Source organism: Canis lupus, chromosome 14, assembly GCF_048164855.1.
Source record: "Canis lupus baileyi chromosome 14, mCanLup2.hap1, whole genome shotgun sequence".
Taxonomy (NCBI): Eukaryota; Metazoa; Chordata; class Mammalia; order Carnivora; family Canidae; genus Canis; species Canis lupus.
The window spans coordinates 2542971-2562217 of NC_132851.1; the positions used below are offsets into that span (position 1 = coordinate 2542971).

Genomic DNA, 19247 nt, shown 5'->3' on the forward strand with positions numbered 1-19247 from the left:
TTCTTTCCAGGTATGTCTCCTGAGGCAAGGGAAACAAAAGCAAAAATAAACTACTGGAACTTCATCAAAATAAAAGGCTTCTGCACAGCAAAGGAAACCATCCACAAAACTAAAAGGCAACCTACAGAATGGGAGAAAATATTTGCAAATGACATATCTAATAAAGAGTTCATATCTATAATATATAAAGAACTTATGAAATTTAACACCTAAAAACTAAATACAAATCAAAACTACAATGAGATATCACCTCACACATTTCAGAATGGCTAAAATCAACAACACAAGAAACAACATCTGTTAGTGAGAATGTATTTATCAACTGATAAATGGATAAAGCAGATGTGGAATATTACTCATCCATCAAAAAGAATGAAATCTTGCCATCTATAACAACATGGATGGAGCTGGAGAGTATAATGCTAAGTGAAAATAAGTCAGTCCAAGGGAGAGACAAATATCATATGATTTCACTCACATGTGGAATTTAAGAAACAAAATAAGTAGGCAAAGAGGAAAAAGAGACAGAGGCAAACTAAGAAATAGACTCTTAACCTTGGAGAACAAACTGATGGTCACAAGAAGGGAGGTGGTGGGGGGATGGGTGAAACAGGTGATGGGGATTAAGGAGGGCACTAGTTGTGATGAACAATGGGTACTGTACGGAAGTCCTGGATCACTATATTTTATACCTGAAACTAGTATTTCACTGCTTATTAACTAAAATTTATTTATTTTTTTATTAACTAGAATTTAAATAAAAACTTTAAAAAATAACAAAAATGGTGAATTTCTACCATATCTAAAAGAGCTGCTGTTAAATGCTGACTGTTAAGGGTTGTGCAATGACTTAATTTCCTTAATTCAGTTATATTAAGAATTTTTTTCCATAAGACAATATCTATAATACTATAATAAAGTAAAATGGAAAAATAGAATTTGCTAAAAGATATTAGCTGTAATTAACTGATCTCTGCTACTCAAGGGTGGCACTTTCCTGTATCTTATTTCTATCGTGCCTTATATGGTTAACCTAAGGGAAAGCTTTCAGTGTTCAGAGTCAGACAAGAATGATTAAATGTTTAAAATTAAAAAGTAAAGCAATTTCAGGAATTTTGTACCATCATTGAAATTTTAATGAGATAAGACAGAAAATTTATTTTCTTTTTTTTTTTAATTTATTTATTTATGATAGTCACACACAGAGAGAGAGAGAGAGAGAGAGAGGGGCAGAGACATAGGCAGAGGGAGAAGCAGGCTCCATGCACCGGAAGCCCGACGTGGGATTCGATCCCGGATCTCCAGGATCGCGCCCTGGGCCAAAGGCAGGCGCTAAACCGCTGCGCCACCCAGGGATCCCGAAAATTTATTTTCATCAAAGAGTATAATCACTAAAACGATTAGCTGTTTTAGATCTTTCTTCCATTAGCAACAATAATTCACATTTCATCTGGCCAGTTACTAAAAGAGCAAGGCTGATTATTAGCTTTTTATATATTTATACATTTGTAACTTTGACTATTATGTAGCTTCACTGCATTCTCACATTAATATAGACAGTCAAAAACTAAACTGAAGGCCTATAAAATTACAATTTGATAACCCCACCCAGGTTACTGAGCCTTTTTGTAAGACCTCAGTAATTAACAACAGCTCTAATTATACCATACACTGTATATCAAATTAAACATGCATTATTACTTAATTCATAAAGAAAAAAATAGTTCCTTTATTAAGAACCATGAAAAATGTCTCTTCAAAATAAATTAATGAAATTAAGATGTTTTCCAAAATTCTTTTATCTGCTACTATATATTAGTTTGATACCCTCTTTCATCTCCTTAAGATTTGTCTATATTTATAGGAATAAGATTTTTCTGCTATTGCTAGGCAAATATATGAACCAAAACTAGTTTGGTTTTGAATCAAGACAACTAGGCTTTGAATTAAAAGCAAAACAAAAAATTTAATTTACTGGAAAGCCTTCCAACATAATGAATCTAACCTAATGAAATTTTTCTATTTGAATGAGTGAGAAGTACTATGGGAAAAAGTCACCAAACTAATGTCAGGAAGGGAGAGAATGGTGTCAGTATTAGTTTAACCATGCCAACAAATCTAATAAGCCCAAAAAGAACAGTATACTTCTGTGAAAGATATATGCTGGAAATTATGATGAAAGCTACTTATGTAAAAAAAGAGTTCTGCCACTAAGCTACCGTGTATATTCTGAATATCAGAATTAAGTACGAAAGTACAAACATAATTTTAGATTTAAAGAAATTTCATTTATGACAGTCAAAGGAAAAAGCAAGTCTTCTATTATTAACACATTATTTATACACACACACACACGCATATATATATATATATATATCTCGTAACCTCAGTTAGTCCTAACAACTTATTTGAAATCTAATGGTTTCTTTAAGAAGTAAACACTATGGGGCTTCAGTTTTAAACTAAAAGGTGATAAATTATATTGTTTGCTCTTTGATCCTAAATGCCATGATTGGTTCTTAACATCTCTTTTGATGTAATGATCCCAACAGTCCCCACTGCTTATTGACCAAACATTCAAAATGGGGTTATGAACAAAAAGCCCACATAGTCCAATTAACTTCCTCAGACATTAGCATTAGCTATAACATATGCTTGGAGTATCGTATCTTTGTTTTAAAATGTAAAGTAGCCAATTTTTCAACACAATCCTCTAAGTAAATGACATTTTTAAAAGAACAAATTACTATGAGGAAAGTTTATGCTTGTTAGAACTCTTCTTGGTAAGCCATTTCTCTTTTTGCCATGTGCTTTAAACATCTTAATAAATTCCAACATGATGACAAGAAACCACATGGTGCACCTGTGCTTTCTATCTTAATTAATCCAATAAGTACAGGCCTGCTCACTTTAATTTGTAAAGGAAATGATGATATAGTCGGTTTTAACTTAAGGTATTAATTATCTAAATAAGCAGAATTAGCTTAATGTTCCAGTAGACCTTGCCCGGATACAATCACTAAATAACATTTTCTGAAATTATGGAAGTTTTAAACAGCATATTTGGGAATAAGGAAGCAAAATGCCCATTTTACCTGAGGTGGCCAAATGCATTAAGTTATATTGAAGAACCAATGTAGCAGTTCAGAGACATTAAAGTTTTTGTTGACTTTAGCTACTATAGAATCAATTAAATTCAGTTTATTTGCCCAGTGATTAACTATTACTATTTTATTCCTACCTGTATATAAAGCACATATATTTCAAGAAGGCTACCCTCCTTCCAAATAAATAAAGGTTATGACTATCTTAAATGCCTCAGTATACTGATGGTCAAAATCTTACAAAAATTCTACATGGACCTAGAAAATCACATGCTATAACTGCACACGCCACACCATCTGTTGGATAGGACTGCCAGCACAGATTTCGTGAGCTGGCAAAGGACTGTAATAGTCAAGAATTCTGCAAGTATTTCAAAGTACAGGCTTCTCATTAATTTTAATTTCCTGTTGGCTCTACAAGGAAGGAGTGCATAGTGAAAGCACAATGTGCCACATATACTCAAGTTCAGTGCCACATGTACACCTGTAATCATAAACTCTTATCCAGGGCTATTCACTAAAACACTTGAAAGTCTGTGTTTATTTCTTCTTTGCCCCAGAAGAAATAAATCTGCAGTATCTACAGTTATCTTTTCATACTTTGTTAATACTCTTGCAAACATCTGGAAATACTTGACAATAATCACTTAATTAATGCAAAGCTAATCGATGACAATATGCTTAAATACCTCATTCAACTGAAGTGGTTTCCTCAGTCCACATAACTAGGGACTGAAGAGAACAAGAAGTTCTTTGACTAAGGGGTATACTACAAGGGAAACTTCTAGCCAACATCTCTTTGAAAAGATAAAGCAGATGACAAGACTACTACTTTGGTCAAAACTGGTGATGCCGCTGGCTTCAGTTTTCACCTCCAGACCTTTGACAGGGCCTGGGTAGCTGATGACTTTCCAAAGGGCTGGTGTTGCTACAAGTGTCTACATGGATTTTGTATTCCACCACTGTCTCCACTTGATTACCCTGCATTAAGGCTGACTGCTGTAGGAAGGTGAAAAGATCCTGAGAAAGAATATTTCTCCAGAACAAAGGACGATTCCTAAAATGCACATGGTGACTCCAGGAGCACTTTCTCTGGGTTTGCTGTTTTCTATGTTTTGCAGCAGTGAGGTGTTTGTTTTCTTATTTGCTTCCCTGGAACCATACAGACTTGCCAATTAAGGGATCAGTGTAAAAACACGTAGGAAAGTCTAAAGCAAATTTATACTTGGATTTTCTCCTCTGCTACTATTTTTTTTTTAAGATTTATTTATTTATTCATGATAGACACAGAGATTGAGAAAGAGGCAGAGACACAGGAGGAGGGAGAAGCGGGCTCCATGCCAGGAGCCTGACGCGGGACTCGATCCCGGGACTCCAGGATCACGCCCTGGGCCAAAGGCAGGCGCCAAACCGCTGAGCCACCCAGGGATCCCTCCTCTGCTACTATTATTGAGACTTTTTCTCTAGTTGCTCTGGATGATAGCTTAAAAGAGCAACACAAGTTGAATAAATATTTAAGAATCATAGCAATCAAGAAAGGTTAACTTACATTTCAATCTGAGTTAAAGACCAAAAAATGGCTGATTTACCTAATCCCTCTTACACTAGTAATTATTGTCAATCCAATTTTTTTCTTTTTTTAAAGATTGGAACCAATATAGTAGGTTAACAGATGGTTTTTAAAGTTTTTGTTCTTATTCCAAGATCTTTGTTACTCAAAATATATCTATTTAAGTACGATACTGTAATTTCTGCAAAACATGATCTACAGGCTCTCTATTTAACAGTAAACAATCTGGATGCTAAGGCTGTTTGGAAATAATTCTAACAAAAACTGAAACATCAGACTAGTGCTATAATAAACAGATTTGCCTTTTACATTTGTTTTAGGAACCTTCATAGGCACACCCTTTATAAACAGAATTTTTTTTAGGAGAATTAAAATAACTGGTTTAATTAGCCTGAATATATTTTGTCCTCTCTTTATATTACCTCCAAATTGGTTAAATCATAAATTAATACTATCACCTCATTACATCCAGAACATTAACATGAAACAACAGTTCACAGGAAAATCCAAAGGACAAATGCTTAAATAAAATATACAAATTACATTGCATAGAGGCTTTAAGATAAATAATGCTTCCTACCTACTCTGCATATCTGTCTAGCAAGTACCTCTCTGAATAAGTTTTGTCCTTTAGGAATCTGTCCTGAATACTACAAAAGACAATGGAGTGTTCTCTTTGATTTTTCTTTCCGAAACCTATTTTCCTCAATGCAAAAGGAGCTAAGCCTTCTATGTGCTGGAAATATGGTCAAAACAACCTTGGGTTGTTTTACGCAACTTCTGCTTAATAGACAGAGGAATCATATAAAAGTCCAGTTCTTTTGGAAGGTAGCCTTGAGACACATCATAAAGAGGGGAGATAAACACATAAACCTTAGCACACTTTATATTTTGATGAGTCACATTTTTAACATTCTATATCTAATGTATGATGGGATGAATAAGACCAGATTTCCCTTATCATTACCAGCTGGTGTTGTTAGTGGAAATCTGTCTTTGCTTCCAGTCCATTTCCCTACTTTGTAAGCAAAGCATCCCATCCGACCCCTTCCACTTTGTCCCGCCTGTGCTGCCTTCCTACTCCTTTAGCCTCTGTACGCTCTTCTTTGTCTTTTACCACACTCACCAGACTCTTGGCAATTCTTTGTTCATCCCCTGGTCATCCTTCTTTTACTCATCTCCTTTTTATTCCCATTTACATTCCCATCAGTAGCTATGACAATATTTTCCACTTTCCTCAAAGTGATGAGAAGGTCGAGCAGTTCCAGCTGACAGATGAGGAAATGCTGGAGAAGAAAGAACTGCTCTAGTAACTCTGTCATTGCCTGCCCCCTCCCACTTCTCTTTTAAGGCTATATGTATGCCCTGTATATATCAGAAAAGAAGTAATTCTGCAAAAACTGGATCTGGTCATGCCTCCTGAAGTCTCTTTCCTACTCTAAGGACATTCTCTCTCTCTCTCTCTCTTTCTCTCTCTCTAATTTTCACCTTCTACTATCCAGTTCTCACTTAACCAAAATTGTATTCTTTAATCTAGTAAGTCAGCTATTTCTGTTTTTTAATCCTTTCTAATGTCTTATTTCCCTCACCTCTAGTCTTTTCCTATCAATCAATCCTGCATGCTACCATCGAAATTAACATTATAGAATATGTTCATCATGTCACTCTCCAACTTAAAAACCTTCCGTGTTTTTTTATTATCCAGGAAATAAAAAATTTAGACTTTAAAATCTTCCATATAAGGCTTCAACCATCTGAGCCAGACATACCTTTCCACTTTATTTATCATATCATTCCAAATAACTTAACTTCATAAATTTATTTACCTATAGTGCCCAGCACAATCCAAAGCAAAGAGTAGGACATTTGTTAAATTTGGTTAATGTTTTCTAACAAATTTTGGAATTTTCAGATAGAAAGACTCTAAAATCTATGATAGCTGATGAGGTTACCAAAAGTTTACTTATAGGAATGGGCCACTGGAAAAACCAATGTTCTAATTCACAAAACTAGAATGAGCCTAAGAGAGACAGTTGAAAGCTGTGCGTGAAAATTAAAAAGCAAGGTAACTGAAATGGTCCTTACCAGAATCACAAATGGCCGCCAGTTCCAACTTCAATATTCTAATTTCTGTTGCATTTTAATTATGACAATTTCTAGTAGGATGTTTGCAAAGATGATTACAACAAATCCTTTCATTCCACAGAGCTCTCTACAATGTGACTCTGCTGTTCTCCCCATCGTGAGGTAAAATCTATTTCCAAATCTCTTGAATCTGGATGGCCTTATGACATATTTTAACTTAACAGAATATGGTAAAAATGACACTGAGACTTCTCCCCTTCCCTTATTTATTTTAGTGTGGTGAAATATGTATACCTTAAAATTCACCATTCTGACCATTTTTAAGTGTACAGTTCAGTGGCATTAGGTACACTCATACTGTTGTGCAAACATCACCACTGTCCATCCCCAGAACTTCTTTCACTTTGCAAAACTGAAACTCTGTTAAACACAGTAACTCCCTACTTTCCCTCACTCCCAGCCCCTGGCAACCACCATTCCAACTCTCTGTTTCTATGAATTTGACTACTCCAGGTACCTTATATAAGTGAAATCACACAGTATTTGTCTTTTTGTGACTATTTTAGCATAGTATCTTCAATGTTAGAACGTTAGTCAGAATTTCCTTCCTTTTCAGGCTGAATAATATCCTATCATATGTATATAGCACATTTTGTTTATCTATTCCTCCATCAAAAGACACTTGGTTTGTTTCCACCTTTTGACTATTATGAATAATGTTGCTATGGACATGAATGCACAAATCTCTGTTCAAGTTCCTGCTTTCACTTCTTTGGGTTATATACTCAGAAGTGAAATGGCTGGATCACGTGGTAATTCCATGTTGAATTTTTCTGAGGAAAGCCATTTTATTTTCTACAGCAGGTGAACCATTTTACATTCCCCCCTGTAGTACATAAGGAAGGACTCAACTTTCTCCATATTCTCACCAATACTTATTTGCTCTCTCTTTCTATATATGTTTATATAATATTCATCTTGCTGAGTATGAATTGGTATCTTATTATGGTTTTGATTTGCATTTCCCTAATGACTAGTGATAGCGTGTCTTTTTATTTGTTTGTCAGCCACTTGTGTATTTTCTTTGGAAAAATATTTGAGTCCTTTGCTCATTTAACTTGGTTGTTTTGTTTTTTTTTTTTTTTACTGTTGAGTTGTAGGAGTCTTTATATACCCTGAATGTTAATCCCTTTATCACATATGTGATTTGCAAATGCTTTTTCCTATTCCATGGATTGCTTTTTCACTCTGTTGATAGTGTTCCTAGGTACACAAACATTTTAATACAGCTTAATTTATCTTTGTTGGTGTTGTTGTTTCCTGTGCTTTTGGGGTTATATCCAAGAAATCACTACCAAATCCAATGTCATAAAGATTCTCTATTTTTCTTCTAAGTTTTATAGTTTTAGTTCCTATGTTTGGATCTTTGATTTATTTTGAGTTAATTTGTGTACATGATGTAAGGTAAGGGCCCAACCTCCCTCTTCTGCATGTGACTATTCAGTTTTCTCGACATCCTAAGTTGACAAGACTGTTCTTTCTCCATTGAATGGTCTTGGTACCCTCATCAAAAATCATTTGACATATATGGGACAGTTTATTTCTGGGCTCTCTATTCTACTCCATTGGACTATATGTCTCTCTTGTTTTCATTACTGTAGCTTTGTAGTAAGTTTTGAAATCAGTTAAGTATGAGACTTCTAACTTCATTTCTCTTTTTCAAGACTGTATTGACTATCTGAGTCCTTGAAATCCCACATTAACTTTAGAATGGATTTTTCTATTTCTGAAAAAAAAATGTCACTGGGATTTTGACAGAGATTACACTGAATCTGTAGATTGCTTTGGACAACACTGACACCTTAACAATATTAAATCTTGTAATCCATGAGCATGAAATATCTTTCCATGTATTGGTATCTTTAATTTCTTTCAGCAATGTTTTGTAGTTTTCAGTGTATAAGTATTTCATCTGCTTGGTTAAGATTATTCCTAAGTATTCATTCTTTTTTGATGCTATTATTAATGGACACTGTGCAGGTTCCAGGTATAGGTCTGAAGAGGCCTTACAACATCTGCTGCCATCCTCTTGGTAGGCTGCTACTGCCAGATAAAAATGCCAGTCTTGCCTGATAGCATCATATGGCCTAGCCTAGTGTGGGCACCACTGCCAGAGACACAAGACTGAGAATTTTAGAAAGATCATTTAGATCCAGTCAAGCTGCCAGATAATTACAGCCACTTGAGAGACTGGAGGTGAGACCAGCAGAAGAACCACTCAGTTGAACTTAGTCAAAATGCTTACCCACAAAATTGTGAACAAATAGTTGCTATTGTAAGCCACTAAGTTTTGGAGGTGGTGGCAAAGACTAACTAAAACAGAATTAAATCCTTTTATTTGCTATTTCTTCACCAAGGTAACTTATTCATTACTTTGCTGCTCATCTCAAACTATTTCCCAGAGGCTAAGACTTATTCCAACTAAGACAAGACAGAATTCTAAGACAAGACAGAATTCTTTGATGCTAAACACTCTACATAATTCATCATGTTCATGAATAATTTAAAGCTTGAATGTTAGCATTCTAAATAGTTTATGATTTTTAAAAAAGTAGACAGCTTAAAATGATATCTTATCAGAACTATAGAAATACAGGTTTTATTTACTAATGTCTAACTTTAAAATAGAAAAAACAAAACTAAGTAGATATTATAATTAATGTTTTCAGGCAAACTTGTACCATCGCTAATATTTGCTAGCAATTTGTACTAACTATATTGGGGACAGATTTTGAAACTTTGGTATCTGATTATTTAAAAATACAAATAATCACAATATTTAGGAGAAAAGTACTTAACATTAAAAATATTTATAATCCCAAAACTAAAATTTAGAGGCCTGTTGATTAAGCAAAATGGCTTAATATTACTTAAAAAATTTAAAGATATCCATATATCTAAAATTCTATTTATTCATACATAAATGTACTTATTAATATATATAGCTATAAAGGATTGTAGTTATTTTATGCGGAAAAAATCTTACAAAACAATACGTAAAAGTAACATTATTTAAAACATGCTATAGCAAAAATTTACTTCATAAAAACTTTTACTCCATTAAAGAACTCATTTGAGAATTTACTCCCTTGAGATGTGGAAATAGTTGCTTTAAAACAGTTTACCTGTATTATACGCATTCTTTAAAATAAATGAGTAACAAGGAGCAGAGTAGAAGAAATAAAGAGAAAATATAACAAAGAAGCAATAAGGCATAGTTTTATATTGAAATTTATATGCTAACTAGATATTCAATAGGACTATTATTTCTGACAAACCAAGTGGCATTAACACTTAATCAAGTAGAAACTAATTCAATTAACTTTCAAAGTTGAGGTAAATTTCTCAGTCTATGTCACAAATAGCTTTGCATCACTTATTTTGGAAACTGAATTAACTGTCAGAAGTATCTCATATTTGCATTATTAAAAACATTTTTTGACATGGTTGTCATTTTAAAGGGTCCTAGACATTTCCTCTACATTTAGGCTCTGATATAAGCAATTATTTACATTTTTCTGCAAGTGCCTATCTACCAGTAAACTATGGTCTTATCATTCCCATATCCACATATATAGCTACATGTTGAATATTAATATGCAGTCTAAATTTAATACAAACATACAAACTATGCTGCTCAATGTGATGGTAAAATGAAAAAGGATAAAACACAAGTGGAAGAATTAAAATGTACTTACAAAGTCAAAGTCTCCATCTTGAGGAACTTTCCAGTTATCAGGAAAGACATTTTTGGACATAGGGAAGGGTTCATGCATGTTCTGATTACAGTTTTCATGACTCTTATTCTTGAAGTCCTGTTTATCGAAGTAGTCCATGAAAGATGGTCTTTGTACTTGTGGTGAAGTTGCATTTCCTTAGGTAAACAAAGAACACAGGGAGGGTATAAATTCTTAAATTTAAAGAAGCTTTTATTGAGGTACTTTTTTTTTTAATTCAGCAATATAATACATTTGCACTGGTCATATTCAAGGCTAACACTGTCAATTTAATGAAGAACAAAGTAAAACGAGATAGTGAAAAACCAAAAATATCCAGGCCACATAAAAATTCAACTAATGATTAATTAGGCAGAGATCCACAATATTCTTAGATTGTAGAAATCTTTAAGAATTTTGGCAAGATGGGATGCCTGGGTGGCTCAGTGGTTGAGCATCTATCTGCCTTTGGCTCAGGGTGTGATCCGGGAGTCCTGGGATACAGTCTCACATCCAGTTCCCTGCAGGGAGCCTACTTCTCCCTCTGCCTATGTCTCTGCCTATCTCTCTCTGTGTCTCTCATGGATAAATAAATAAAATCTTTAAAAAAAAAAGAATTTTGGCAAGACTATCATAATTTTATTAAAAATCATTTCAATTATATTTGAAATTTGTCAAATGAAGTAAAATTTTAAAACCTAAGTGTTTAGTTTTAAGCATTTAAGTTGTATTGTTATTGTCATTGTGCACCACTCTAAGCTAAAGAAGTTATAAGGACTTACCCAGGTTTGTCTTAGACGACTTCCTTCTAGTCTCTCTAGCTGATTCCACCTCATCCTGGACTCCCATGGCTTTGCCTGCCATATTTATATCTGACTCCTAACTCTCACTTCAGCCCAGACCTTGCTTCTAAGTTCTATTTCTAAAGCTCTGCCATATTTAAAGTCAGAAAACCAATTTTTTATTTCTAAAGCTCTCTTCTAAGTTCTATCTCTGACTTTCCTGCTGCTTACTACTGAATCACTCTACCAGAGGTGAGTTAGTGTTACCTCAAACCTGTAAGTTCTATTTATTTATTTGTTTGTTTGTTTATTTATTTATTTATTTATTTATTTATTTATTTATTTATTTATTTATTTATGATAGTCACAGAGAGAGAGAGAGAGAGAGAGAGAGAGGCAGAGACATAGGCAGAGGGAGAAGCAGGCTCCATGCACCGGGAGCCCGACGTGGGATTCAATCCCGGGTCTCCAGGACCGCGCCCTGGGCCAAAGGCAGGCGCCAAACCGCTGCGCCACCCAGGGATCCCTCAAACCTGTAAGTTCTAAAGCCAAAGTTCTGTTCTAAAGTTCAATGTCCTTAAGGTTCATCCATGTTGTAGCATGTGTTAAAATTCCCTTCCTTTTTAAGCTAAACAATATTCCATTATATCTATATGTTACATTTTGTTTATCCATACATCTGGCAATGAACACACCTGACTTGCTTCCATCTGTTGACTATTGTGAATAATGCTGCAATGAACATGGGTTGTACAAATAGCTCAAGATCCTGTTGATTAAATGTTTTTAAGATAACTATTCTTTTAAGTTAAACAAATTTTTCTTTATACATCTGCAGATCTTTATTTACAAGTGATCTTATTTTTTAATACCTACGCAGAGGCCTTTTTCATTTTTTTTCACGAGTGTTTTGACAGTTGAACTTAATCCCTGATCAAGTGAGTCACTATGATACAATGTAAGCAAATAAGAATAACTATTAGAAGTAATGCTTATGTTTTTTATTTTCAGCCTATGAATTATGCTTTTTATATACATTTCTGAGTTTACCTTTTCATTAAATTGTAAGTTTCCTAATGCAGGAAACCCGAATCCTTTACCCAAATAATTTCACTAATAAGATAACTATGATCATCAGTGAGTGTTTTTGATTATCCACCCAGATGTTCAACATCAATGGCATGAGGAAGAGCTAATGGGTTGGTATGTGGCTTTTCAACATCATTACTTTTGAATTAGTAGAGGCTGCTAGTATTGCATTACTAGCAACTGTGTATTGGCAATAATAAATTTGAGAAATTATTGTGACTACTACAGTTCTTAGAATGATCTGTCTCAGTAATGTCAGAAGGAATCTGATATTCAGAGTATGCATGTGTTAGTGGAAAAACAGAAACAAAAAACTGTTTATCTAAACACTCATCCTCCAATTAGAGCTGCTCAGGCTTTAGAAGGCTTGAAAATAAGTGTGACAAGACATCTGGGACCCAAATGGTACCCCCTGAAAAGATACTGAGGCAGTCCATCAAAATTAGGATAAAACATCAACATTCATAGTAAACTTTAAGGACTTAGAACACTCTCATATCTCAAATACAAAATTCATGAAAAAAGAACTCCTTAGGGACAGTGTATCATGGTAACAGCCAAAGTTGCCTTGAGATTCCCTGTCAGAAGAGACATCAGTGGTAGGTTAAAAATGAACAAAATATAGGAGAAAAGTTATAATAGCTTATGATCAATACATGTAATAGAAAGATCTTGTGTTTACAGTATTTTATTCAACTTTCTTCTCTAAAATCTCCTACTATTAAAAAAGGAAGTTAATTAATCTGACAAGGCTAAGTTACTGACATTTGGATGGGACATATACATTCCATTAACATTTTCAACAGATTTTACGAATTCTCCATTCATCTCTGGGCCTCATCATTACAAGACATCTTTCTCAGTCTTCTGAATTGAAATTTGGTTCCTATGACAACCTTTTATTCCAAAATAAATCCAGGAATTTAATCCCAATTATTCTCCACCTGTGCCCCTTTTATGAGAACAAAAATAAAATATTACAAGTGTAGCTCAATAGATTTTCTATAAAATAACTGAGTAAATCAAATGATGGAGGGGGAGAAAAATAATCCCTCAAATGAAAGCTTTCTTTGCTCAATACTCTTTTCTTTTTTCTTTTAAGAGTAATTTTGTAACAGGATTATTTATTTGTGTCCTAAGTTCTTATTTTAACTAGTGAGTCTTAAGATGGGTCACATGCATAAAGATCTCAAAACTCTGACATTTGATGCAAGAGAAGGTTATCAATGTTTATATAGCAAAACCAGAATCAGAGTGAGTAAAAATTATTTTACTGGAAACTAATTCCTGGGAAAGTAAGAAATCCATGAATATCACAATTACTAACTGCATTTGACAAATACAGAGAATGTTTCATTGAAACAAACCTCTAGATAGCATACTTTTAAAAATATATCTTGTATATGTAGGTGCTTTGAGAAAAAAAAATATTATGACACCACTAGTCCACTGAGGAAAAGGATACTCCCTGACCTCTGCTCCTCCCTGCTCCCCCAACCAGGCCAGGCTCACGCTGCTCTTAGTCCTTTCCTTTCGAGGCAGCACTCGCTTCAGCACAGAGACTCTAACTAGCCTTCCTTGTTTTCTCCTCAACCAGGAGCAATGATACTCTTCATCCCAAAATTTTCACCAATGTCTTGGTGCTGCACTGAAACAGTCAGGGATTTCTTGATATATCAGTGACTCTTGATTCAGATCTTTGTATCTGAGTAAATACAAGGTTAATCTTGGAAACTAATATTTATAGAGTGGATATTCAAATATGGCTCACATTTTAAGAGCACCAACATGCACAAGGGGAGGAGAAAAATAAAATCTCCAAAGTTGTTTTTCCAATACAGAGAAAAATGTGGGGGAAAACTTAAATCTTTTATAAAAACCTTCATAACTATACTTCTATCCCAATTATCCTGTGCTGGTTCTAACCCTATCTTAATCAGGAGCTTTATCCCAAGTCATGTGAGCCAATAATAGTGTCCCAGTGTTTCCAAGGGAAAAATCTGCCTACCTAATATCTACAGATCCTTCCTTCCTTAAGGAGAGGGATGGCCAGGTAACACAATTCTGGCTAATGACACAAAAGATGAAGTTTTCTAGGAAAGCTCTATTTTCTACTCCACCCTTTTTCTTCTTGCTCTTTCCTCCCACCTGGAATGCAGACTTGATAGCTAAAGATCTAGCAGTTATTCTGTAAGCAGCAGGACAAGCAGCAGGACCTCAAAATGGTATCAACAGAAAGGATCTCTAATGACAGCATGAAATAACTCTATCAATGCAGGACACTCTTGTTTCTGGATTTCTTGTTAAATGAGAAAAGAAATTAATCCCATTTTGTTACATATCACCAAATTTAGTCCCTGATACTTTTCTATTCCCAAGTAGAGGATGCAGGAAGTGGTAGGAGCAGCAATCTTCAGTTTTACTATAGGAATACCCCAATTTGAAACTTGAAATCTACTATTCTACACAGTGGATTAATTTTCACTGCATTTCAGATACATCATAGTTTTAAGTGTCTTTTAAAAACCTATGGTAAAATGCCTGTTGGATTCCACACTCAAAATTTTGGAAAATGATCCATTCCTAAGTTAGAAATAAACATTCTCACAGAGAGTTAACAGAAGTCTATAAATCAACTTAAATAAAAGAAGGCAACTATTCCATTAGATTTTTCTTTTTGAATGACTTATAACAAGATATGCTGATACATATTTTTTATTCAAATGTATGTGCTTATAGTTTTCCTTTGTTTAAACAGTATTAACATTTAGAACATATCTTTGTTATATGTGAAGAAAATTTTAAGGACAATTTTTAAAAAGTTCTAAGGACAAAAATAGGTCAGGTTTGTTTTAAAAGTAATGGGTTTGGGGGGCAGCTGTAATTGCCTAGTGATGTTTAACTACTTAGGAATGCCAAACACATGCCCACAAGGTGCAGTGGAGTCTCCAAGGAGATGCATGTTCACAGAAGTGTGGGACAGACAAGATGATGTTCCTGGCTCACAATTTATTTTTTAAAAAAGGAAAAAAGAAATAGTAGGTCCTTCAACAGAAGAGTGAAGCAGGGCAGCCCGGGTGGCTCAGCGGTTTAGCACCGCCTTCAGCCCAGGGTGTGATCCTAGAGACCAGGCATTGAGTCCCACACTGGGCTCCCTGCATGGAGCCTGCTTCTCCCTCTGCCTGTGTCTCTGCCTCTCTCTCTCTCTCTGTCTCTCATAAATAAAATAAAATAAAGTAAAATAAAATAAAAAAAAGAAGAGTGAAGCAGCACATCTTGAGGTTGCAAGCTCTGTCTTATGTGATTATGGTTGCTATGGCAAATACTTTTTTTAAACACAGAAAGAATAATCACATTAAATTGACAACAATTTCTCCAGTTACAGCTGAATTCTGACCCTCGCTTATAACAATATATTTGTATTTTTATAATAAATTTAATGTCTCAAATGACCTCGTTCCTCAAATTTGGCCCCAATTCCTTCAACTACTTGCTGTGGAACTAAAAATTCCTTAGCAATAAAGAATTTAAAAATCATCACTTGATCCCTTTGTGTATGTGAAATTTTAAAGAAAAAAATTGTTTTCCTTCTCCTTCACACATTCCCCAGAATATGCACAAGGAAACTAAATTGTATGAAATATAATACCTTGAGCAAATATGCCAGTGTACCTACAATTAGCTATTAACTTTCATAATTTGCACATGTCTTCCAAACAGGCAAAATGCCTTCAGGGAAATTTAAACATAGAAAGGAATTTCCAAAACACTTGAACAAAATGTAATTTGTTTAATTTTTAATTTCTCAACATGAGCATAACAAAGACAGAAGTTAGGGAATGAAACAACAATTAATCACAACTTTAGCATAAGATATTTTGAGATCAAAGGGATTTATGAATATTACCTAATTTGTTCTAAAAATATTTTAAGATGTGGGTGTTCCACCTGATTAATGATCTTGGAAATCTGTCCTTTAATTTGTTGCCAAGAGTATGGTGAATACATATAAAAACCAGGATGTTAATACAGAAGCTACTGACATCAGCTCTTTCTTAACTTCATCAGACTATTTTAAAACAAAGGAGGATACAGACAACATGGAGAAGATCCAGAGGCTATTCATAAAAAAGTTTAAAAGCTTAGAAAATAATACCTGCACAAAGGTTAAAGGAACTGAAACTGTTCAGCCAGAAAAAGTTTGAGGATACAATTTAGTAAGTATCCAAGTATATATGAAGGATTCTTCCACAGAAAATAGTGACCAGCTGTTTTCCATTTTCAATGAGGACAGAATAAAGGGAAACAGATAAATTGAAGCCCAAGAATTTTAGTTAAATAAAAGGGATGATTTCCTGTGTGAGTAATGACCATTGTAATGGCCACTGTGTGTCTATGGAAACCCTTTCTTCAAAGGCCTTTACAAGAAAGACAGATTTTCATTTGTACAAGGAATGCTTCTATTTACATGCCTGTCTGTGCTTTTGCTAGTAAAAGAGGTATCCTATGACCAAAATATCCACACCAACAGGCCCAAGCTGGGTCACACATTATTAAAAATTCCCCAGACCAAGAGCACACATGAGAGCAGAACATATTCAGTACCCACAGGCAACTCCAAACCACTGTAGCCACACATTAGCTAGATTGTTTGTACCTCTGTAAAGGAAAACCAGGGGATGCTAACTGCCCAGTATTACTATAGGTATTTGCACCCAGCTGCAACTGGGAGCTGTAGTTTACTGTTGTCACCTTTATTACATCATGGGCAAGATCAATCTTATCAGTTAAAGATGCATGCAGCAGTTTTTCATGAAAGAATGGTAAGATCTCTGATGTGGCAACAGGATTTCCCCTACACACTCTGCTACACTGGTTAATTGTTTCCTGGCAATCAAATTCCACCCTTAGTGATTTATTCCTTTGGCCCAAAGCTTTGTAATTTTTGGGAAAAAAACCCTCACGAATATAAAACATTATTAATCACTTTATAACTACATATCTGATGCTTTCCTAAAACAGGTTTTGGGAGGAAGAAGGAAGAAAAGGATTTGAACCAGACCTTGGAGAGATGTTACTAAGCAAAGAATGGGACATGGAAGTTGCTTAGAGCAGATGATCTCTCACTTACAACTTCATCCAGGGACATTACATGAATGAAGAAGAGGGAATATCCAAAGGTCAGTCTCTCCTCCTTGTTATCTCTCCTAAATCCTTTAAAAATCAACGTAGAATCTATTTCCAGGATAAACTTCTAAAAATCTAAAGCAGAACTTCATCTTTTTTCTCTTAGTAATTAAGTGCAACTACATAAATGTATTGTCCAACATGAAATAATAAACTAGGATATATTTTAAAAATCACTATGTATTACAGGTATATGGGAAGATGACATTAAAAATATGTATTCAATTATAATTACTTGACCCTATATTTAATCATTGATAAACAGGTTATGAAAGGTTAATATAAACAATATAAAACCTAAACATGACAAGTTATTCCTCTACCTGTTCCTTTTTTTTTTTTTTAAAAAAGTAGACTCCAAAGCCAACGTGGAGTCCAATGCAGGGCTTAAACTCACCATCTTGAGATCAAGGACTGAGCTGAGATCAAGAGTTGTACACGTAACCAACTGAGCCACCCAGGTGCCCCTCCTCTACCCATTCTTAATACAACATGGCCTCCACTTTACATCTGGCCCATTCTCTACTCAATATGCTCTACTGTGTGAATACCCCAGGTAAATTCTAGGCCTTGAGAGCAGAGTGAAGCTGTTCATTTCTTTATTCTAAAAAAATGGTTATCAGTTCTAGCCACACTTCAGAAGTATTTGTATAGTTTCATTGTTTTGATTTTTTGATTTATTTTTTAGAGACGCCCAGGCCCTCCTCGGGCCTGCAGAACCAACATGTCTGAGGGGATACTGCTCTGATGTACACTTGTGAAGTTAGTTACCCAGACCCAGGATCAGGGTTTATCTTGTAAATCAAGTCCACTGCTCCAGCCTGTGGAGATCTCTGAAGATCCTGATTGTGTCTTAGAATGGATTTTTATTTGGCTCCACTTTGTGTCATTTGCCAATTTTAACAGACTTTGATTCTATAGCTTCATCCAAGTTTCTGTAAAAAATGTTGAGCATAGCCAGGGCTGAGGTCTAAGCCCTAGAGCATACAATGAGAAACCTTCTCGTTGACAATTTATGATTTAACACTATGGTTGACCAAAATTTAGTAACCACTGTATTGCCCCTGGAGAGCAAATACTGCATTTCCTAGAATCTCCCTGCACCTTATCCTGAATAAACATGCTTTTTCATGAGTAGGAAAGCAAGAAGTGAGGCAGAGGCCATGAGTCTCTGGCCAGTGTGGTTATGAAGATATGAGGGTCTCATAGCAGCATGCCAGCATCCAGCTACCAGCCTCCCATGTGCAGTAGCACTGATAATGTTTGAATCCCTGTAGAACAACAGGGACTGAGTTCAATCAGTACTACTGAACTCCAGAGGCCAGGGCTGCCTCCAGATTCACTGTCTTCCTGACTACAGCAGCAGTAGTAGGTTCCATACCGGGTCACTTCTGTGATACAGGAGTCATCCCGGGAAGCCTAGTCTACATAGCCCTCTCCTCCAATCTTTCCACTGATTTTGTTAATATTCACATCTCTGACTTAAATCTCTTTATGTTTAAAACACCCGGAACAGTTTGTTTCCTCCAATAAACCCTGATACAAGCCTATTCAGGTAGAACCATTCAGCCCTTATAACAGACTATTAGCCACTTCATACTACTGCAAGGATATCTTAAAGAGACCTTGTCAGATACTTTTCCAAAATCCTAAA

At 35.0% G+C, this 19247-nt stretch overlaps 1 protein-coding gene across 8 annotated transcripts in view; it reads right to left on the reverse strand.

Moving 5' to 3' along the window:
* The window catches only part of STK3 (serine/threonine kinase 3), a 375543-nt gene that overhangs the window by 61246 nt on the left and 295050 nt on the right, over positions 1 to 19247 (reverse strand). For 7 of the 8 annotated variants that reach the window (XM_072773995.1, XM_072773993.1, XM_072773991.1 and 4 more), the window contains one exon: positions 10518 to 10693. In XM_072773995.1, the coding sequence (XP_072630096.1) occupies positions 10518 to 10693 (176 nt within the window). Of the gene's footprint in view, positions 1 to 5800; positions 5961 to 10517; positions 10694 to 19247 lie in introns of all 8 variants that reach the window. The other variant, XM_072773990.1, reaches the window with a different exon arrangement.